The 18,915-nt window shown below is 38.8% G+C and overlaps 2 protein-coding genes across 5 annotated transcripts in view; both read left to right on the top strand.

Annotated features, from left to right (window-relative positions):
- CSE1L (chromosome segregation 1 like) overlaps positions 1-14,089 on the top strand; it is a 35,069-nt gene extending 20,980 nt beyond the window's left edge. For all 4 annotated transcript variants that reach the window (XM_073309483.1, XM_073309481.2, XM_073309484.1 and 1 more), the window contains 14 exons: positions 5-207; positions 1,388-1,472; positions 2,213-2,274; positions 3,437-3,573; positions 3,722-3,825; positions 4,510-4,607; positions 5,630-5,780; positions 7,839-8,047; positions 8,861-8,958; positions 9,137-9,222; positions 10,394-10,475; positions 11,271-11,417; positions 12,553-12,784; positions 13,704-14,089. In XM_073309483.1, the coding sequence (XP_073165584.1) occupies positions 5-207; positions 1,388-1,472; positions 2,213-2,274; positions 3,437-3,573; positions 3,722-3,825; positions 4,510-4,607; positions 5,630-5,780; positions 7,839-8,047; positions 8,861-8,958; positions 9,137-9,222; positions 10,394-10,475; positions 11,271-11,417; positions 12,553-12,784; positions 13,704-13,793 (1,784 nt within the window). In that variant the 3' untranslated portion in view covers positions 13,794-14,089. The remainder of the gene's footprint in view (positions 1-4; positions 208-1,387; positions 1,473-2,212; positions 2,275-3,436; positions 3,574-3,721; positions 3,826-4,509; positions 4,608-5,629; positions 5,781-7,838; positions 8,048-8,860; positions 8,959-9,136; positions 9,223-10,393; positions 10,476-11,270; positions 11,418-12,552; positions 12,785-13,703) is intronic.
- An 848-nt stretch (positions 14,090-14,937) lies between these two features.
- LOC140897134 (zinc finger and SCAN domain-containing protein 32-like) lies at positions 14,938-17,977 on the top strand. The gene is made up of 2 exons (XM_073309486.2): positions 14,938-16,399; positions 16,986-17,977. The coding sequence occupies exons 1-2, from the start codon at positions 15,841-15,843 to the stop codon at positions 17,069-17,071; spliced, it is 645 nt and encodes a 214-aa protein (XP_073165587.1). The 5' UTR covers positions 14,938-15,840; the 3' UTR covers positions 17,072-17,977.
- The last annotated feature ends 938 nt before the right edge of the window (positions 17,978-18,915 follow it).

Below are 18,915 nucleotides of genomic sequence, written 5' to 3'. Positions count from 1 at the left end.
ACAGATATTGATACCAGACGCAGAGCAGCCTGTGATCTAGTACGAGGCTTATGCAAGTTTTTTGAAGGACCTGTAACAGGTATCTTCTCTGGCTATGTTAATTCCATGCTGCAAGAATATGCAAAGAATCCATCTGTCAACTGGAAGCATAAAGATGCAGCCATTTACCTTGTAACATCTTTGGCATCCAAAGCTCAGACACAGAAGGTACTTTTACATGCCTTTCGTTTTAAACCATAAGGTATCTATACAGACATCAGAGTTTAAGACACTAGGGGACCACTGGATTATCTGACCCCCTACATATCACAGACTGCTACCGTCACCCAGCACTTGCACATTAAACTCAAGGACGAAAATGAGACCAAAGTATTATAGTCTGCAGGAGACTAAACTATTATGTACCAAAGGTTGATTGAGTTTGTTACATGGTATATACTGGCAATAAATTCATTGAAGGGAATGACATTACACCAGTTTAAAATTGGTGATCAGAATTTAGCCCACAGTATATGAATTAGAATGGCCTTAAGAGAGACTAATAAAATTGTCTGTCTGGAATCAAGCATAATAAAAAATGTTATGCGAGCTTTCCTCTTGCTGTTCTGCCTGAGAACCCCAATTCTGCCCAAAACTCTCTTGCTTTCCAGTTGTGAGCATCTGAAGAGCAGTGCTCAGTTATGATACATTAGGTGGTTGTGATATTGAGAAGTCTTACAAGGATTATGAAACTGCCGTGAAACACTTCTCCACTTGATTTCACCTCTATATTGGGGCAATTAAGACATTAATCTACAGTAGCATCCATTTTACCTCTCCTACCTCATTTAGTGGTTAACACTGTCATTTATGTTTTTTGGCACACTCGGTTGGCAAACATTAACTAATCCACAAACCCCTTTTGTTCAGTAGATATAATTCCCTATTTACAGATTGAAAAACTGACACAGTGAGCTTAATTGACTTGCCCAAACCTAGAGAAGGAGCCATTGTCAAAGCCAGACTTAGAAATCAGGAGTTCTTACCTCCATTTCTGTGCAATAGACCGCATCTCAATATTCAAATTAACGGTTTTCTAATATTTTATATTTAGTATTTTGACATAGGATTAGCAAGTGTAATAAGAACTTTCTCAATTCAGGGCCTATTTTATGTTGAGCTTTTAGCATTGCAGCTAGAAACTGGATGCTAAAACAAATGTGTGCAGAATAATTGGAGAGGATGTTCTGAATGAGTACCTGTGTAGCACCTAGACTGTGGTGATTTAGCACTTTATAAATAACTAGATAAATTTGGGTGCCTTCTGTAAAACCACTTGGAAATAAGTTAAAAAAAAAATAGATAAATGTTGATGTCTAAAGATTTTTCTGATTTTTCTTTTTTCTAGCATGGAATAACACAAGCCAATGAACTTGTAAATCTGACAGAATTCTTTGTGAATCATATTCAACCCGACTTAAAATCTGCTAATGGTAAGCTCAGGGTTACGTATGGCATAATGCTCCTTTTGTAGCATACCTAAAACCTCTTTGGTGGCCATTAACTTTTAGTGATGGTTTTTAAGAGTAACAATGCTGATGCTTCCCTGCAGTGTATACCCACCCATTTTTGAGTAAGGCAGCAAAGTCAAAAGTTTGGTTATAGGAGACTGAATGTTTTGTATTCTGCTCCAGCCGTTCATTCTATGGAAGTATTTGATGGGGATGAGGATGGGAGGTTTTTTATATTCCCTTGCCATTTGATCCATGATAGAATGCTGTCTTCATCCTAGAAATACAGTTAACTATTCATGTACCAACTACCTTAAATTTTTTTTGGAGGTACTTCTTTAAACTGTCACGAGGTTACCTTGATCAGTTCCATGGCCTACCATCAGTGTGGTGGCTACTGCCATGTCATGTTGTTGTAGGTCAGGACTATGAATAACTCGCCATACTAACTCAAAATCCAGAGTTTAACATATCTGATTGTAAAGTTATAAAAAGCAAAATCGAAGCTAATGTGGAGAGAGCCACTACATTCTTACAGCTGCTACATGCTGTGCAAGTTCTTCTGCAGCAATGTCCACGCTGTACAATTTTGAAAATGTATTGTACAGATACGTGAAGAATTCTTTGAACTGCTGTCAACTCTGTAGGTAATTTTATGTTAAATAATAAACTCCATATACAATAATGCCCAAAAGCTCACTAAACATCCTTTTCATTTGTAGTGAATGAATTTCCTGTGCTTAAAGCTGATGGCATCAAGTATATCATGATTTTCAGGAACCAAGTAAGTTGCTTTCTTAATCTTCCATTACTAATGTCGTTTAGCTTGCAGTCATTTTATACTTATCAAGCCTAATGAACTAATTTCTACACAACATATAATAAATTACTTCAACAGATATTCAATAACGACATGTTCCATGATAAATTAAATCTGAAGGTGGTATAAAAAGCTTGTTAATGTTCAGTTACTGATGGATTAGTGAACATTTAGGATTTCTATTCCACTCATAAGCTTCCATGGTGCACAGAGAAGTGAAGTGACTTTTAGCTGGGGCTTGCCCAGTGGCCTTTGTCATGACATCTGTTGTTACAGGAAGTACAATAATTTCCCCCCCCTCCTTTGACTTTTGAGATGTAGCAAGAGAAGACATTAGGTATTTCAGTTTTATACTCTATTTTTACTAAGTTTTTCAAATCACAGCTATGTATTATTTCAGAAGGCAAAAGGGCCTGATTCCACACCATTGGAATCAGTATGACTTTTTTTTTTTAATTGACTGTAGTGGGAGCAGGATTGGGCCCCAAAATCAAATCAGAGGGCCTGATTCTGCTACCTTAATCATGTTGAGTAGTACCTTATTCCCCAAGCATTCCTGATCAAATTGATATCATAGGGGATATCAGAGCTATTTTTCACTCTAATAATGGGGGAGAAAAGTATTTTAGGTATATCAAATGCTGCTAGAGAAGTCTATAAGAATGATCATCATAAAGATAGTTAAGAGGAGAAAAAATATTGAGATCTTAATTTAGAGATTCTTTGCATAATAGGTGAGAGGTTTATCGCAGGAGTGCGTGGGTGAGATTCTGTGGCCTGCATTGTGCAGGAGGTCAGACTAGATGATCCTAATGGTCCCTTCTGACCTTAATATTTATGAATCATACTAAAACACAAAAGAAAGAGATTATTTTAAAAAATCATACTGATAGGGAGCAATACATAGGTGATGACAGAAACAAGGTAGTAGCCCTCTGGCTATCCGGTGGTCAGGGTGTGTGTGATGTTAGCTACTGGAGAAGCCTGCCTGAGATTCCTTCTGATTTCCTGCAGAACTTGCAATGTTCCAATGAAATAAATTCTAGGGTGAATGTGTTCTCAAAATACAGGTATCTGATTCTAAAATGTCAATTTTAATATTATATAAATGTCACTGTTTTTGTAGGTACCCAAAGAACAACTTTTGGTGTCTATCCCTCTCTTAATCAATCATCTTCAAGCAGAAAGTATTGTGGTTCATACTTATGCAGCCCATGCTCTTGAGAGATTGTTTACCATGAGGGGGACTAACAACGCTACACTGTAAGTTTTCAGTTAGAAGTAATTTTACTCTGGGTTTTTATCATTTATGGGGATTTTTTTCTCTTCCTATCAGAATATCCTAAGTTGTTCAGAAATTGTGTTTTGAATAAAACGCTGAAGCGTTGCAAAACTATGTTTTCATCTACAGCATTACAGCTGCAGAAATGGTACCATTTGTAGAAGTGCTACTAACAAACCTTTTTAAAGCCCTGACATTTCCCGGCTCATCTGAAAATGAGTATATTATGAAAGGTAAGAAACTCCAGACTTTGCACTGAGAAACTGACTTAATTTGAGGTAAGAAGCTGCTGTAGCTATGGGCCTCAGAAAGCCTGATTTGACACGCCTGATTTATGCAGTTTTTTTAAAAAAGTGGATACACATACTAAATGCAGGTGCTTATTTGTCAGGTTAACATAGCTAATTTTGCCATGGCCCAAATGTGGAACCCCCCAAAATAGTATTTACAGCAGGCTTGTATGTGATAAAAATGTAGCAAGGCCTCAGATGAGGGATGTCCCTCATTCTGAAGGCTAGATGGAAAATATATTAACAGCAGACTTTAAATATACTACTGTCTTGTGGCTAATGCACTGGACTGGGACTCAGAAGATCTGGGTTTAATTCTTGTCTCTGCCACAGATTGTGATTTGCCCAATATAAATCTCTGTACCCATCTGTAAAATGGGGATAATGATCATTTGCCCAAATCTTTGTCTTGACTATAGATTGTAAACTCTTCAAGACAAGGCCCCTCTCTCTCTCTCTCTCTCTCTCTCTCTCTCTCTCTCTCTCTCTCTCTCTCTCTCTCATCAACCGTAGCTGGGGCCTTTAGGCTCTACTATAATACAAATATAAGATCAAAGGATGTATACGTATAACTGGCAAGCTGGTGCATCTTCATGGATGTAAAATTCTTTCTCAATTTATTTACAGCTATCATGAGAAGTTTTTCTCTGCTACAGGAAGCTATAATCCCATATATCCCTTCTCTCATCGCTCAGCTTACACAGAAACTGCTGGCTGTCAGTAAGGTAAACAGAAAGCTATCTGAGCAGAACGTTCACTTCACTATTAGCTGCTTCTGCTACTTTTTAAGGCAGAAATCTGTTTTGTTTTTCTTAAAAATCATTGATTTTTGTTTTTGTTAAAATACTGGTTGTTGCACAATAAATTGCCAATTAAAGTAATAAAAGCAGCTTTTTTACATTTGGTAGGAACTCATTCTTCATACCTAACAGTGAAATATCTCTCTTGTAGACACAGGTTCCTGCAAAGTTTCCCCTCTTTCATTTGAAATACAAGCTTCATAAATAAGCTTGTAAGTGTATTTATAATATAACAATTATTTTAGTACATGGTTTTGTTTATACACAAACAGCTAGCATATAAATCTAGATTTGTCATGGGTAGTCACATCTTAAAACTGTCTATTTTCCTTTATATTGGGGACTTCTCAGGCAGTTGTTTAAATCAATGAAATATGGAGGCTGTACATGTTATGCATAAAAGAAGAAATTAACTCTTGAAATGTTTAAATCTCTTGATCATTAACAGATTTTTTCAGTTCAAGTTGGACTGCTATACTTTATATAGACAATCCTGTGAAGACTGCAGACTACCTTCAACTGCTAACCAAATAAACTTTTTTTAGCCTATATTTTGCTGTAGAGAATAAAGAGCATTCCATATAGATAAAGAACTGAATGAACACTGTTACATAACTGAAAAATATTTTATTTTTTTCAGTAGATATTTTCCCCATGCTGTTTCTACTTTTAGATTTGTTTGGTTTGACTAGTTATGAAAACTGTATTTGTATATTTCCAAAACTGATAAAAACTTAGAAAATGAATATTAGTGGATCTTGCTGTTTTATCCCACAGCATCAATGGAATTACTGTTTGTCAGAAAAATATAGCATAATGCCCTTATTCTTTGACTAAAATTAGATTAATGCTGCTTTAGATTTCTATGTAAGTATAAGTTACATTATGTTAAATAAGTGACTTGGCTCAAAGTCTGAGTTGATTGTTTATTCATAACTTGTTTTTAGAACCCAAGCAAACCTCACTTTAACCATTACATGTTTGAATCAATATGCTTATCGATAAGGATAACTTGCAAAGCAAACCCTGCTGCTGTTGGAAGCTTCGAAGAGGCTTTGTTTATGGTGTTTACTGAGATATTACAGAATGACGTGCAAGGTAACTAAAAGCAATAAGTAGCTGTCTGTGTTCTCATCCTGTGTTGTAATATATAAGATTTACTGTGCAATGACTTACTATATATATTTGTTAATGCAGTAATTCTGAATTATGTATTATATCTACAGTCCCAAAACATTTTATTTATAAAATACAGTATCCCAACATCTCCTTGTTCATAAAGGACATGCCAACTGAAAATTTAACCCATTTTTAAAAAATCAATTAACTTACAACTAGGGCTGTGGATTAATTGCAGTTAACTCACGCGATTAACTAAAAAAAAAAAATCACAGTTTTAATCGTTAAAAAAAAATTGAAATAAGATATTTTAGGTGTTTTTCTACATATTCATATATACTGTATTCTGTGTTGTAATTGAAATCAAAGGGTATATTTTTATTACAAATATTTGCACTGTAAAAATGATAGAAGAAATAGTATTTTTCAGTTCACCTCATACAAGTACTATAGTGCAATCTCTTTGTCATGAAAGAGAAATTACAAATGTAAATTTTTTTTGTAACATAAATGGACTCAAAAACAAAACAATGTAAAATTTCAGCACCTACAAGTCCACTCAGTCCTACTTCTTGTTCAGCCAATCGCTACAGGAGATAATGCTGTCCTCTTCTTATTTACAGTGTCACCAGAAAGTGAGAACCAAGCATTTGCATGGCACTTTTGTAGCTGGCATTGCAAGGTATTCACGTGCCAGATATGCTAAACATTTGTATGACCCTTCATGCTTCGGCCACCATTCCAGAGGACATGCTTCCATGCTGATGACGCTCATTAAAAAGAAATGTGTTAATTAAATTTGTGACTGATCTCCTTGGGGGAGAATTGTACGTCTCCTGCTCTGTTTTACTCTCATTCTGCCATCTATTTCATGTTATAGTAGTCTTGGATGATAACCCAGCACATGTTGTTTATTTTAAGAACACTTTCATTGCAGATTTGACAAAATGCAATGAAGGTACCAGTGTGAGATTTCTAAAGATAGCTACAGCACTCGACCCAAGGTTTAAGAACGTGAAGTACCTTCCAAAGTCTGAGAGTGACGAGGTGTGGAGCATGCTTTCAGAGGTCTTGAAAGAGCAACACTCTGATGCGGAAACTCCAGAACCCAAACCACCAAAAAAGAAAGTCAACCTTCTGCTGGTGGCGTCTGACTCAGATAATGAAAATGAACATGCGTTGGTCTGTACTGCTTTGGATCGTTACCAAGCAGAATGTGTCATCAGCATTGACGCATGTCCCTTGAAATGGTGGTTGAAGCATGAAAGGACATATGAATTTTTAGTATATCTGGCGCATTAATATGTTGCGACACCGGCTACAACTGTGCTACAAGAATGCTTGTTCTCATTTTCAGGTGACATTGTATACAAGAAGCGGGCAGCATTATCTCCTGCAAATGTAAACTAACTTGTTTGTCTGAGTGATTGGCTGAACAACAAGTAGGACTGAGTGGACTTGCAGGCTCTAAAATTTTACATTGTTTTATTTTTGAATGCAGGTTTTTTGTACATAATTCTACATTTGAAAGTTCAACTTCAATGATAGAGATTGCACTACAGTACTTGTATTAGGTGAATTGAAAAATACTGTTTAGTTTTTTTACAGTGCAAATACTTGTAATCAAAATAAAATATAAAGTGAGTACTGTACACTTGGTATTCTGTGTTGTAATTGAAATCAATATATTTGAAAATGTAGAAAACATTCAAAAATATTTAAATAAATGGTATTCTATTATTGTTTAAGAGTGCGATTAATTTTTTTAATTGCTTGATAGCCCTGTTTACTACCCTTACTCCTGAATTGTCCTGTCAGTTTTTCCAGCTTTCTAACATCTACATAGTGCTTGCAAATGTATACAATAAGTAAATGTGGGGGCAGAGAAGCCTTTTTTCCTAGATTTCATTACAGGGATCTTAGGTGTTACTTGTAACAGTAGTAGGTTTAAAAATAATTCAGAGAGAAATGTTTGTATGAATTTATAGTGACCCTTTTAACTGTGTGTAAATGTCATTTTCTACTCCCTTATAACAGAGTTTATTCCATACGTGTTTCAAGTGATGTCTCTACTATTGGAAATGCATAAAAATGACATCCCGTCATCCTACATGGCATTGTTTCCTCATCTCCTCCAGCCAGTGCTGTGGGAAAGGACAGGAAACATTCCTCCTTTGGTTAGACTCCTCCAGGCCTACTTAGAGAAGGGTGCCAATACAATAGCAAGTGCTGCAGCTGACAAAATTGTAAGTTGGGTTAATTTGACTGCAACATACCTATCTAAACTCACTGCATTTTTTAATTCAGACAAATGAGATACTAACGCACTTTCCAAAGCTTAACAAATTTAGTAGATACCAAGATTAATGCAGAGACTTTACTCCCTTTGTAAACTCAAACTTCTCATATAGTAAATTGAAGAATAATGTACACAATGTACACTGCACATCCTCTTCATTCCGTTTTTCTTTATTGGTGGCAACCACTGCGTCACACAGTAACCATTGTAGATGTAGAATTCTTGTGCCCAGTCCCTGCTGTTTTTGGCATGCAAATAGGTTTCCCCAGTTCTGCTAGTGAGATGGGAGAAGCTGGTGCCTCTCATTAGAGCTCTGGAACAGGAAAGGACAAAGATTTCTTCCAGAAAGAGCATTGGAATGGTGAGGAACAAATATGTCCTCCGTGCTTCTCCCTGCAACTTCCAGCAGCAGCAGCGCTGTTCTGCATGTCTTGACCCTCCATCACCAACCAGCCTCACAGAGTCAGGCTTGAACAGATAATGCCATTGAACAGGCAGGCAGCCATGTTCTGAATTAGCTTTGGCTTTCAAATAGCTTTCAAAGTTAGCCCTAACTCTTGTACACTTGGTTCCATCAATGTCCTTTTACTAAATCTTTTTGTCCCTAACTGCAAAAATTAAATTGTCTGTTAGATTGATTTATTTGATTCTCCTCGATATACTTTTCAGGAAAACAGGTGCATGACTTTTGCTAGTTCTTCTTATTATATCTGCTAAGTCACACCAGAGAAAAATGCTCTTTTATTTGTTTCACTTACAGCCTGGATTATTAGGTGTGTTCCAGAAGCTCATTGCCTCTAAAGCTAATGACCATCAAGGATTCTATCTTCTCAACAGTATTATTGAGCATATGCCTCCGTGAGTACAACTGTATGAAACTAGGTTCAAGCCTAATTACTGAAGACCAGACATGTTTATGTACTTTGAAAGATACTAGTGCTGAATTCAATTTTAAATTAAACTCTTATATACACCTTCTATAAAACTACATTAGCAAGATACAATTGTAACTTGAATAATTGTTTTAAATTTCTAGAGAATCAGTTGACCAGTACAGGAAGCAAATCTTCATTCTACTATTCCAAAGACTTCAAAATTCCAAAACAACAAAGTTTATCAAAAGTAAGTTCTGTGCCGTATATGAATTCTGATATACGGAAAGCCCTATAACTTGGAACACAAAAAGTGACTGGGTGAACTTACCATAGGGAAGAATCCTGCAGTGGCCAAGGGGGATGACTACATGACCTAACAGGTCTTTTGCATCTTGAAATTCTGTGATTTATACCAATTTATTTCCATTAGTGAACAAAAGCTACATCTTGAGGCAATTGAGGTTGCAACAGGACACACTCCATTGATCCCAAACCTTAAAATAATGGAAATAAGAAGTTATGGGGAAGGACTTGTGTGTTCCTTTCCACCTTCATATTGCTGACACCACTATCAATAAAATACTTCATAAGACTCATTTTCATCTCAAATTGATACTCAGAAGCAACATCTATTCCACTTCATCAGTGACCTTAACAGTGACCTGATGTGCTTATATGTCAATTATATCAACAGATCAGCACATAGGACTCTCACATTTCATGTATTTGGGAAGTTATTCTGCTTTAACACAGCTGTGGTCATTGTTATGGTTTTGCATTACACAAGCAAAATGTGTGGCAAATAACCGAAATGTGAAATGTTTTGGTGATTTACACCATAATTTAGAGATTATCATAGTTACTCAGTATAAAATCTTGTCTTTCACTATGTAAATCATACAGTATGCCACAAAATCTTTAGTTTTGTAGTTAAATGTGTGTCTTTGGCAGGAATGAGAATGATATGATTGTTATTACAACCTACATGAAACTAAAATTAAGTGATTTTCCTAACAGCCACATAGGAAAGAGGATTGACAATTGTAGGGTTCCAATTGCTATAATTCTTAATTTATCTAATTACGGCAGAAGCTTTAATACATTGCATGAGAAAATTAATCTTTGTTCATTTCTTTTTTGATATCTAAAATTGTACCCTGTACATAACTTTTTGAACAAATCTCAATAACTGGAATGAATCTAGTTCCTATAAGTAAAATTTTCCATTCCTTGGATCACTATTTCTAATCCTTTAAAAAAATTCCACTTTTTGAAAACAGATGTTTTATGTCAGGTTGAGTAGTAATGGTGCAATCTGTTGCTCATTCTAAAGCTAGTTCAGAGAAGTCTCTTGTTGTACATACTATTGTATAAATATTCTTTAGATAGTTTTTAACATGATCCTTTTCTTTCAATAGGTTTCTTAGTCTTCATTAATTTGTACTGTGTAAAATATGGGGCGTTAGCACTTCAAGAAATATTTGACAGCATACAGCCAAAGTTAGTATCATTCTTACTTAAGACTTCTGTATATTTATTACTTTTAAGTTGGAAATAGTTGGTCTGCTACTTAAAAATCAGAAAACAAGTACTTGTCCCTTCAACTAAATAGTCGTTTTATTCTCCTACTATCCTGGAGGAGAGGTTATCCTCTGAGATTTCTGTCACCAAATCAAAGGCTCCATGTAGCAGTAATAGTTTCTTCTGCTGAGACTGGCTGATTGTGGTTTTTCCCTGAGTCATTCTGATTGTCTGAGTATCTGCCAAAGAGTATCTCCTGAAAGGGGCAAGAGGTATTCCCTGTTTCACTTCGATCCATGGGAAGAGTGTGCTGCCTACACAGAATTTGCAGCTTGGGTCCTCTGGGACTGCTCTGTCATGCTAGATTCTCCATTTTTGTATGGTTTTCTGATGCCCCTTGTTGCTGTCCTTATTTGTTCTCTAAGGTTGGGTTGTTCTCATATCCTCTAGTCTTTCTTTTCTTCTTAGCATATCAAATCTACTTTTCCATGTAATTTCTGTTGAATGAACTCATTAGATCACTTCACCGATGATCGTGGGGAACTGTGAAGTTTGATTCTGTTTCTGTTAGGAAATTAAACTTGACTTGGTTTGGATTCTTGAATGAACCCATTTCAGGTCACCTCTGTGATGGTATAGCATTGCTTTTCTTTAGATCACTCCCTGAAGATTACATACACAGTTTTAGTATATGTTTATTTTAAATGGTGGATTTTTTTTCCCTCTTCACCATTTTTATTTATACTTATTTTTCTGTTTACAACATCACAAAAGGATGTTTGGAATGGTTTTGGAGAAAATTATAATTCCTGAAATTCAGAAAGTATCTGGACAAGTAGAGAAGAAAATCTGTGCTGTTGGTATTACTAAAATACTAACGGAGTGCCCTCCCATGATGGATACAGAATACACAAAACTGTGGTAAGTGCAGAACAACTCCTTAAGGTTTGTTGGTGAAGATACTGATGGTTGCTAAAAATTTTTTAAAAAAATATGCTTTTGTGGTCCTTTCATATGCTTGCGGCAATATGGAGTGAGTGTTCAAGCCTCTTTGCTGTTACTAAGAGAAATAATACACTGCTCCTTCCAGAGCAGGTGTCAGTATTGTTTTGAAACCTATCTGACAGGAATGCAGCATTGGACAGGTCAGCTAGGACCCTGCTTGAGAAAATAGTACTTTCCTTTTACCTTTACATTACGTATGAAAAATCAAGCCAGGTTTTGACACACTGGTCTTCAGAATGGCAATGTAATTGAGCCCATATTTAACTTTAGTTCTGACATTGCCATTGTTCCATGAATAAAATTCCGGTTTGCCATCAAGCCTCTTATAAATTCCATTGTCCAAATGGCAAGTAACATAAGTAATATTTAAAATGATTTGATCTTAGTGTTAGAATATTAGGAAAAAGAAAAGGAGTACTTATGGCACCTTAGAGACTAACCAGTTTATTTGAGCATGAGCTTTCGTGAGCTACAGCTCACTTCTGTAGTTTCCACAGTATGCATCCGATGAAGACATTATATACACGCAGAGACCATTGTTTCATGGTCTCTGTGTATATAATGTCTTCTGCAGTTTCCACAGTATGCATCCGATGAAGTGAGCTGTAGCTCACGAAAGCTCATGCTCAAATAAACTGGTTAGTCTCTAAGGTGCCACAAGTACTCCTTTTCTTTTTGCGAATACAGACTAACACGGCTGTTACTCTGAAACCTAATATTAGGAAAAAATGAAATAAACGCATGAATGGAATAGGTTAAAAGAGTTGCTTTCCTTAGACACTTTAAGAGAACATGAGACAGTCCAAGATTAATACATTCTCCATCTTTTTAATAAGAGCACCCAAGTTGTGCCTGTAAATTTTTGTGTAAATACATTGCACCTACAAAGCCCATATTTGCCCAAATCAGGACACAATCTATGAACATCTGGCCCTTTGTTAGTACTCACTGAGGTTCAGATAAATTTGAGTTTTCAGTATTCTTTTAAAGTCTACCCATGCAGACATAATGTGTGTGTATTTTGGTTTTATCCTCCTTCCTCCTGTGGTAGGATTCCTTTACTGCAGGCTCTAATTGGTCTCTTTGAACTGCCTGAAGATGATACCATTCCTGATGAAGAACACTTCATTGATATAGAAGATACCCCCGGATACCAGACTGCATTCTCTCAGCTTGCCTTTGCTGGAAAAAAAGAACATGATCCTGTGGGTCAAATGGTGAACAATCCTAAAATCCACCTGGCACAGTCTCTTCACAAACTATCTACTGCGTGTCCAGGCAGGGTAGGTGATAGTTAATGTATGGCAGATTAATCTCCATTTCTACAGAGAAAAGATACCCTTTTGACAACCGATTTGTTTTGTGCAAGTTGTCTTGCTAGCCAGAAAAATTGAGTGGATGTTTCACTCATTTAGTTTGCAACTGAAGTATTTTTCTGTAAGGTATGCTTTGCTATGCTAATAAGGGCCCAGGTACTTCTGCTGGATTCTGAGAAGAGTTAAAAACGTTGCCACTTCTTAGGGTAAACTATCTCCTCTAGGGAAAAGGGTGAGTTGGAAAAAAACCCTCTTCTGAATCAGATTCTAATGCATTTATTGGTCTGCTGGAGAAGATGGTGCCTGGACCTGAAGCAGAATCCAGAGAAAACATCCAGTGCCACTAATGAGTTAAACAGAATGGTAAAGCTCCAAATCAGTATCTTCATCTATGTTGTTGGTGCATGGAAAACACCTTTTCGGGATGAATAGTTATGTGCCTGCACATACTAGTAGGTTGCAGTTAAAAATACCTTAACTTAAAAATATTAATGTTTTTTCATAACTCTTAGAAGCCTTCAAGATTCTGAGGAGCGAAGAGATCAGAGTACAGCCTACTGTGTAAGGCACCTGAATTTTGTACTTGGTTTGTTTTCATTTTTCACATTCTACCCAAACTGGTAATATAGCAATATCAGTGAAGCTGTTCATGTTAATTTCAATTTCAAGGTGCAGTATTGAAAAATGCTGGAAATTAAGATCTTTGATACTAATCTCTGGTACTGGCAGATCTGTTGCAGGAAGTGCTTTCACGTTGCAAAACCCCTTGTGTCAGGACTTCAGTTAGCTCCTTACCGTATTCCCTCAGACTGTCGCAATCCTGAAATACAGTGGTATTTGGTTAACGCATACACATATTAATGCCTCTGTCTTGTTTATGTTTAAGGTTCCATCAATGCTGAGTACTAGTCTGAACGCAGAAGCCCTGCAGTATCTCCAAGGATACCTCCAAGCCGCAAGTGTAACGCTGCTCTGAATTGCATGTTTGACAAGCAAGATTGAAAGCTGTTCATTTAAAAAGAAAATTGACACTGACTTTCTTTTAAGCAGAGCTCAGACAAAATGAAGTTGCTACTTCAAAATGTATCGCAGAACCCATCTTGTAAAAGATATTAAATGTTGCTTTAAGCAGAAATGGAAAATTAGGTGGTTCATATGATCATAAATAAAGAGGCAGCTAACTTCCATTTCCATTTTAATTTCAAAGAGAATAGTAACAGCAGTTTATCGTGTGGCATTGACTTGAGTTCTGCATTTGCAGTGTTTGGATAATATTTTGAAATGTAAGGAGAGCACTGGCTATAGAAACTCACTTTCTGTCACTAAAATTCCTTTTCATTTTGATGTTGTCATTTGTATTTCTTTTGTGTCTTTCTTTAAACTGTCTAAATTGTGAATAAATAAGAAACACTTGTTTAAAATGTCTAGAAATGTGCATTTACTGTTGTAAGGTAATCTAATCATCAGAAAATAACTCTAAAATTTAGTACAGATAACAGTGGGACATCAAGGTTTTGTGGGTTTCTTGGGTTTTTTTTGGTGCTTCTAACTCTAAGCACCCTTCAAAACAAAACAAAAAATATATTGAGGAAAATTGAAATCAAAGTATTGTTCTTTTAGTAATAAAAATAGAAGTAGGAAGCAGTAATTGTGCTTATAAAGCACCCCTTCTTTTTGAGCAATGAATAGTAGCATAATGTAGTAGAAACATAACAAAAACCTCCCTCTTAAAATTTTACATAAAACTAGTAGATTCTTTTCTTTAAATGGGTTTTTACTGATGCATTGTACTAAAATTGCAATCATATAAAATAGTTCTTGTGCACTTGATTAAAGTGTTTTCCCCTTCAAATTTATATTGATGAAATTGAAATTTTTTTTTCATTTTAGGTGCATCTTGGTCTATGCCTAACTTTGACATGCACTTATGATCATGCAGGCGAATGTACAATTAAATGATCTGCTCATTTGTATTCTTGAATGCCCAATTTGCACACCCATAACTTCTGAAAATCAGGCCCTTAGAGCACTAATACTGTAGTGAGACAAAACTGGCTTTTTCCAGAATAGCAGCCATGTTAGTCTGTATCCGCAAAAAGAAAAGGAGTACTTGTGGCACCTTAGAGACTAACACATTTATTTGAGCATAAGATTTTGTGAAGTGAGCTGTAGCTCACGAAAGCTTATGCTCAAATAAATTTGTTAGTCTCTAAGGTGCCACAAGTACTCCTTTTCTTAAAACTGGCTTTGAACTCCTGAGACTGGGATCAGGGAACTCTGCAAAAAGGAACCAGAGAGAACACCTCGGAGCTGTAACAATGTCTTGGGGAAGAGGGTGGGAGGAAATGTTCTTTTAAGGAATAGAATAAAATAAAATCCAGGGGCCTTTATGCTTGGTGGCAAATTACTGGAAGCAAAATTTCTCCTGAATTAGCCACAGTGGCTAGGTAAATCACTAAAGGCACATGTAAATATTTGTTTTAGTTTTTTTAATATCTTCATGTTTTGGGGGCACAAGGCAACATCAGATATGGGGTTACTTCTCTTATGGACAGGAATAAACCTACCTACTTCATAGCTTGCTTCTACTTCTTGAATCAGCTGGTAGTGGGTATTGTCACAGACAAGATACAGTTCTATCCAAGTTCTTGTATTACATCCATCTAAGCCCTGGTCTACACTAGGACTTTAGGTCGAATTTAGCAGCGTTAAATCGATGTAAACCTGCACCCGTCCACATGATGAAGCCCTTTTTTTCGACTTAAAGGGCTCTTAAAATCGATTTCTTTACTCCACCCCTGACAAGTGGATTAGCGCTTAAATCGGCCTTGCCGGGTCGAATTTGGGATACTGTGGACACAATTCGACGGTATTGGCCTCCGGGAGCTATCCCACAGTGCTCCATTGTGACCGCTCTGGGCAGCACTCTCAACTCAGATGCACTGGCCAGGTAGACAGGAAAAGAACTACGAACTTTTGAATCTCATTTCCTGTTTGGCCAGCGTGGCAAGCTGCAGGTGACCATGCAGAGCTCATCAGCAGAGGTGACCATAATGGAGTCCAGGAATCGCAAAAGAGCTCCAGCATGGACGGAACGGGAGGTACGGGATCTGATCGCTGTATGGGGAGAGGAATCCGTGCTATCAGAACTCCGTTCCAGTTTTCGAAATGCCAAAACCTTTGTCAAAATCTCCCAAGGCATGAAGGACAGAGGCCAAAACAGGGACCTGAAGCAGTACCGCGTGAAACTTAAGGAGCTGATGCAAGCCTACCAGAAAACCAGAGAGGCGAACGGCCGCTCCGGGTCAGAGCCCCAAACATGCCGCTTCTATGATGAGCTGCATGCCATTTTAGGGTGTTCAGCCACCACTACCCCAGCCGTGTTGTTTGACTCCTTCAATGGAGATGGAGGCAACACGGAAGCAGGTTTTGGGGATGAAGAAGATAGCTCACAGCAAGCAAGTGGAGAAACCGGTTTTCCCAACAGCCAGGAACTGTTTCTCACCCTGGACCTGGAGCCAGTACCCCCCGAACCCACCCAAGGCTGCCTCCTGGACCCGGCAGGCGGAGAAGGGACCTCCGGTGAGTGTACCTTTTAAAATACTATACATGGTTTAAAAGCAAGCATGTGAAAGGATTAATTTGCCCTGGCATTCGCGGCTCTCCTGGATGTACTCACAAAGCCTTTGCAAAAGGTTTCTGGGGAGGGCAGCCTTATTGCGTCCTCCATGGTAGGACACTTTACCACTCCAGGCCAGTAAAACGTACTCGGGAATCATTGTACAACAAAGCATTGCAGTGTATGTTTGCTGGCGTTCAAACAACATCCGTTCTTTATCTCTCTGTGTTATCCTCAGGAGAGTGAGATATCATTCATGGTCACCTGGTTGAAATAGGGTGCTTTTCTTCAGGGACACTCAGAGGTGCCCGTTCCTGCTGGGCTGTTTGCCTGTGGCTGAACAGAAATGTTCCCCGCTGTTAGCCACGGGGAGGGGGGAGGGTTGAGGGGGTAGCCACGCGGTGGGGGGAGGCAAAATGCGACCTTGTAACGAAAGCACATGTGCTATGTATGTAATGTTAACAGCAAGGTTTACCCTGAAAGAGTGTAGCCACTGTTTTATAAAATGTCTTTTTAAATACCGCTGTTTTTTTTTTTTTTCTCCACCAGCTGCATGTGTTTCAATGATCACAGGATCTTCTCCTTCCCAGAGGCTAGTGAAGATTAGAAAGAAAAAAAAACGCACTCGTGATTAAATGTTCTCTGAGCTCATGCTGTTCTCCCACACTGACAGAGCACAGACGAATGCGTGGAGGCAAATAATGTCAGTCAGGAAAGCACAAAATGACCGGGAGGAGAGGTGGCGGGCTGAAGAGAGTAAGTGGCGGGCTGAAGATCAAATGTGGCGGCAGCGTGATGAAAGGAGGCAGGATTCAATGCTGGGGCTGCTGGAGGATCAAACCAGTATGCTCCAGTGTATGGTTGAGCTGCAGCAAAGGCAGCTGGAGCACAGACTGCCACTACAGCCCCTGTGTAACCAACCGCCCTCCTCCCCAAGTTCCATACCCTTCACACCCAGACGCCCAAGAACGCGGTGGGGGGGGCCTCCGGCCAACCAGCCACTCCACCACAGAGGATTGCCCAAAAAACAGAAGGCTGGCATTCAATAAATTTTAAAGTTGTAAACTTTTAAAGTGCTGTGCTTAAAGTGCTGTGTGGCATTTTCCTTCCCTCCTCCACCACCCCTCCTGGGCTACCTTGGTAGTCATCCCCCTATTTGTGTGATGAATGAATAAAGAATGCATGAATGTGAAGCAACAATGACTTTATTGCCTCTGCAAGCGGTGATCGAAGGGAGGAGAGGAGGGTGGTTAGCTTACAGGGAAGTAGAGTGAACCAAGGGGCGGGGGGTTTCATCAAGGAGAAACAAACAGAACTTTCACACCGTAGCCTGCCAGTCATGAAACTGGTTTTCAAAGCTTCTCTGATGCTTACCGCGCCCTCCTGTGTTCTTCTAACTGCCCTGGTGTCTGGCTGCGCATAACCAGCAGCCAGGAGATTTGCCTCAACCTCCCACCCCGCCATAAACGTCTCCCCCTTACTCTCACAGATATTGTGGAGCACACAGCAAGCAGTAATAACAGTGGGAATATTGGTTTCGCTGAGGTCTAAGCGAGTCAGTAAACTGCGCCAGCGCGCCTTTAAACGTCCAAATGCACATTCTAACACCATTCTGCACTTGCTCAGCCTGTAGTTGAACAGCTCCTGACTACTGTCCAGGCTGCCTGTGTACAGCTTCATGAGCCATGGCATTAAGGGGTAGGCTGGGTCCCCAAGGATAACTATAGGCATTTCAACATCCCCAACAGTTATTTTCTGGTCTGGGAATAAAGTCCCTTCCTGCAGCTTTTGAAACAGACCAGAGTTCCTGAAGATGCGAGCGTCATGTACCTTTCCCGGCCATCCCACGTTGATGTTGGTGAAACATCCCTTGTGATCCACCAGAGCTTGCAGCACTATTGAAAAGTACCCCTTGCGGTTTATGTACTCGGTGGCTTGGCTCTCCGGTGCCAAGATAGGGATAGGGGTTCCGTCTATCACCCCACCACAGTTAGGGAATCCCATTGCAGCAAAGCCATCCACTATGACCCGCACATTTCCCAGGGTCACTACCCTTGATATCAGCAGATCTTTGATTGCGTGGGCTACTTGCATCACAGCAGCCCCCACGGTAGATTTGCCCACTCCAAATTGATTCCCAACTGACTGGTAGCTGTCTGGCATTGCAAGCTTCCACAGGGCTATTGCCACTCACCTCTCAACTGTGAGGGCTGCTCTCATCTTGGTATTCATGCGCTTCAGGGCAGGGGAAAGCAAGTCACAAAGTTCTATGAAAGTGCCCTTACGCATGCGAAAGTTTCGCAGCCACTGGGAATCGTCCCAGACCTGCAACACTATGCGGTCCCACCAGTCTGTGCTTGTTTCCCGAGCCCAGAATTGGTGTTCCACAGCATGAACCTGCCCCATTAGCACCATGATGCATGCATTGGCAGGGCCCATGCTTTCAGAGAAATCTGTGTACATGTCCTGATCACTCATG

Source organism: Lepidochelys kempii, chromosome 13, assembly GCF_965140285.1.
Source record: "Lepidochelys kempii isolate rLepKem1 chromosome 13, rLepKem1.hap1, whole genome shotgun sequence".
Taxonomy (NCBI): domain Eukaryota; kingdom Metazoa; phylum Chordata; order Testudines; family Cheloniidae; genus Lepidochelys; species Lepidochelys kempii.
Note: the sequence above shows the minus strand (reverse complement) of the source record. Positions and strands in the feature narration are given on the sequence as shown.

What these genes read in the sequence shown, in the direction of transcription:
- LOC140897134 (XM_073309486.2), top strand. Translation starts at nt 15,841, where the DNA reads ATGCAGAGCTCATCAGCAGAGGTGACCATAATGGAGTCCAGGAATCGC. An exon ending in AGGCGGAGAAGGGACCTCCG is followed by an intron (nt 16,400 to 16,985) that starts GTGAGTGTACCT and finishes TTTCTCCACCAG; the next exon opens with CTGCATGTGTTTCAATGATC.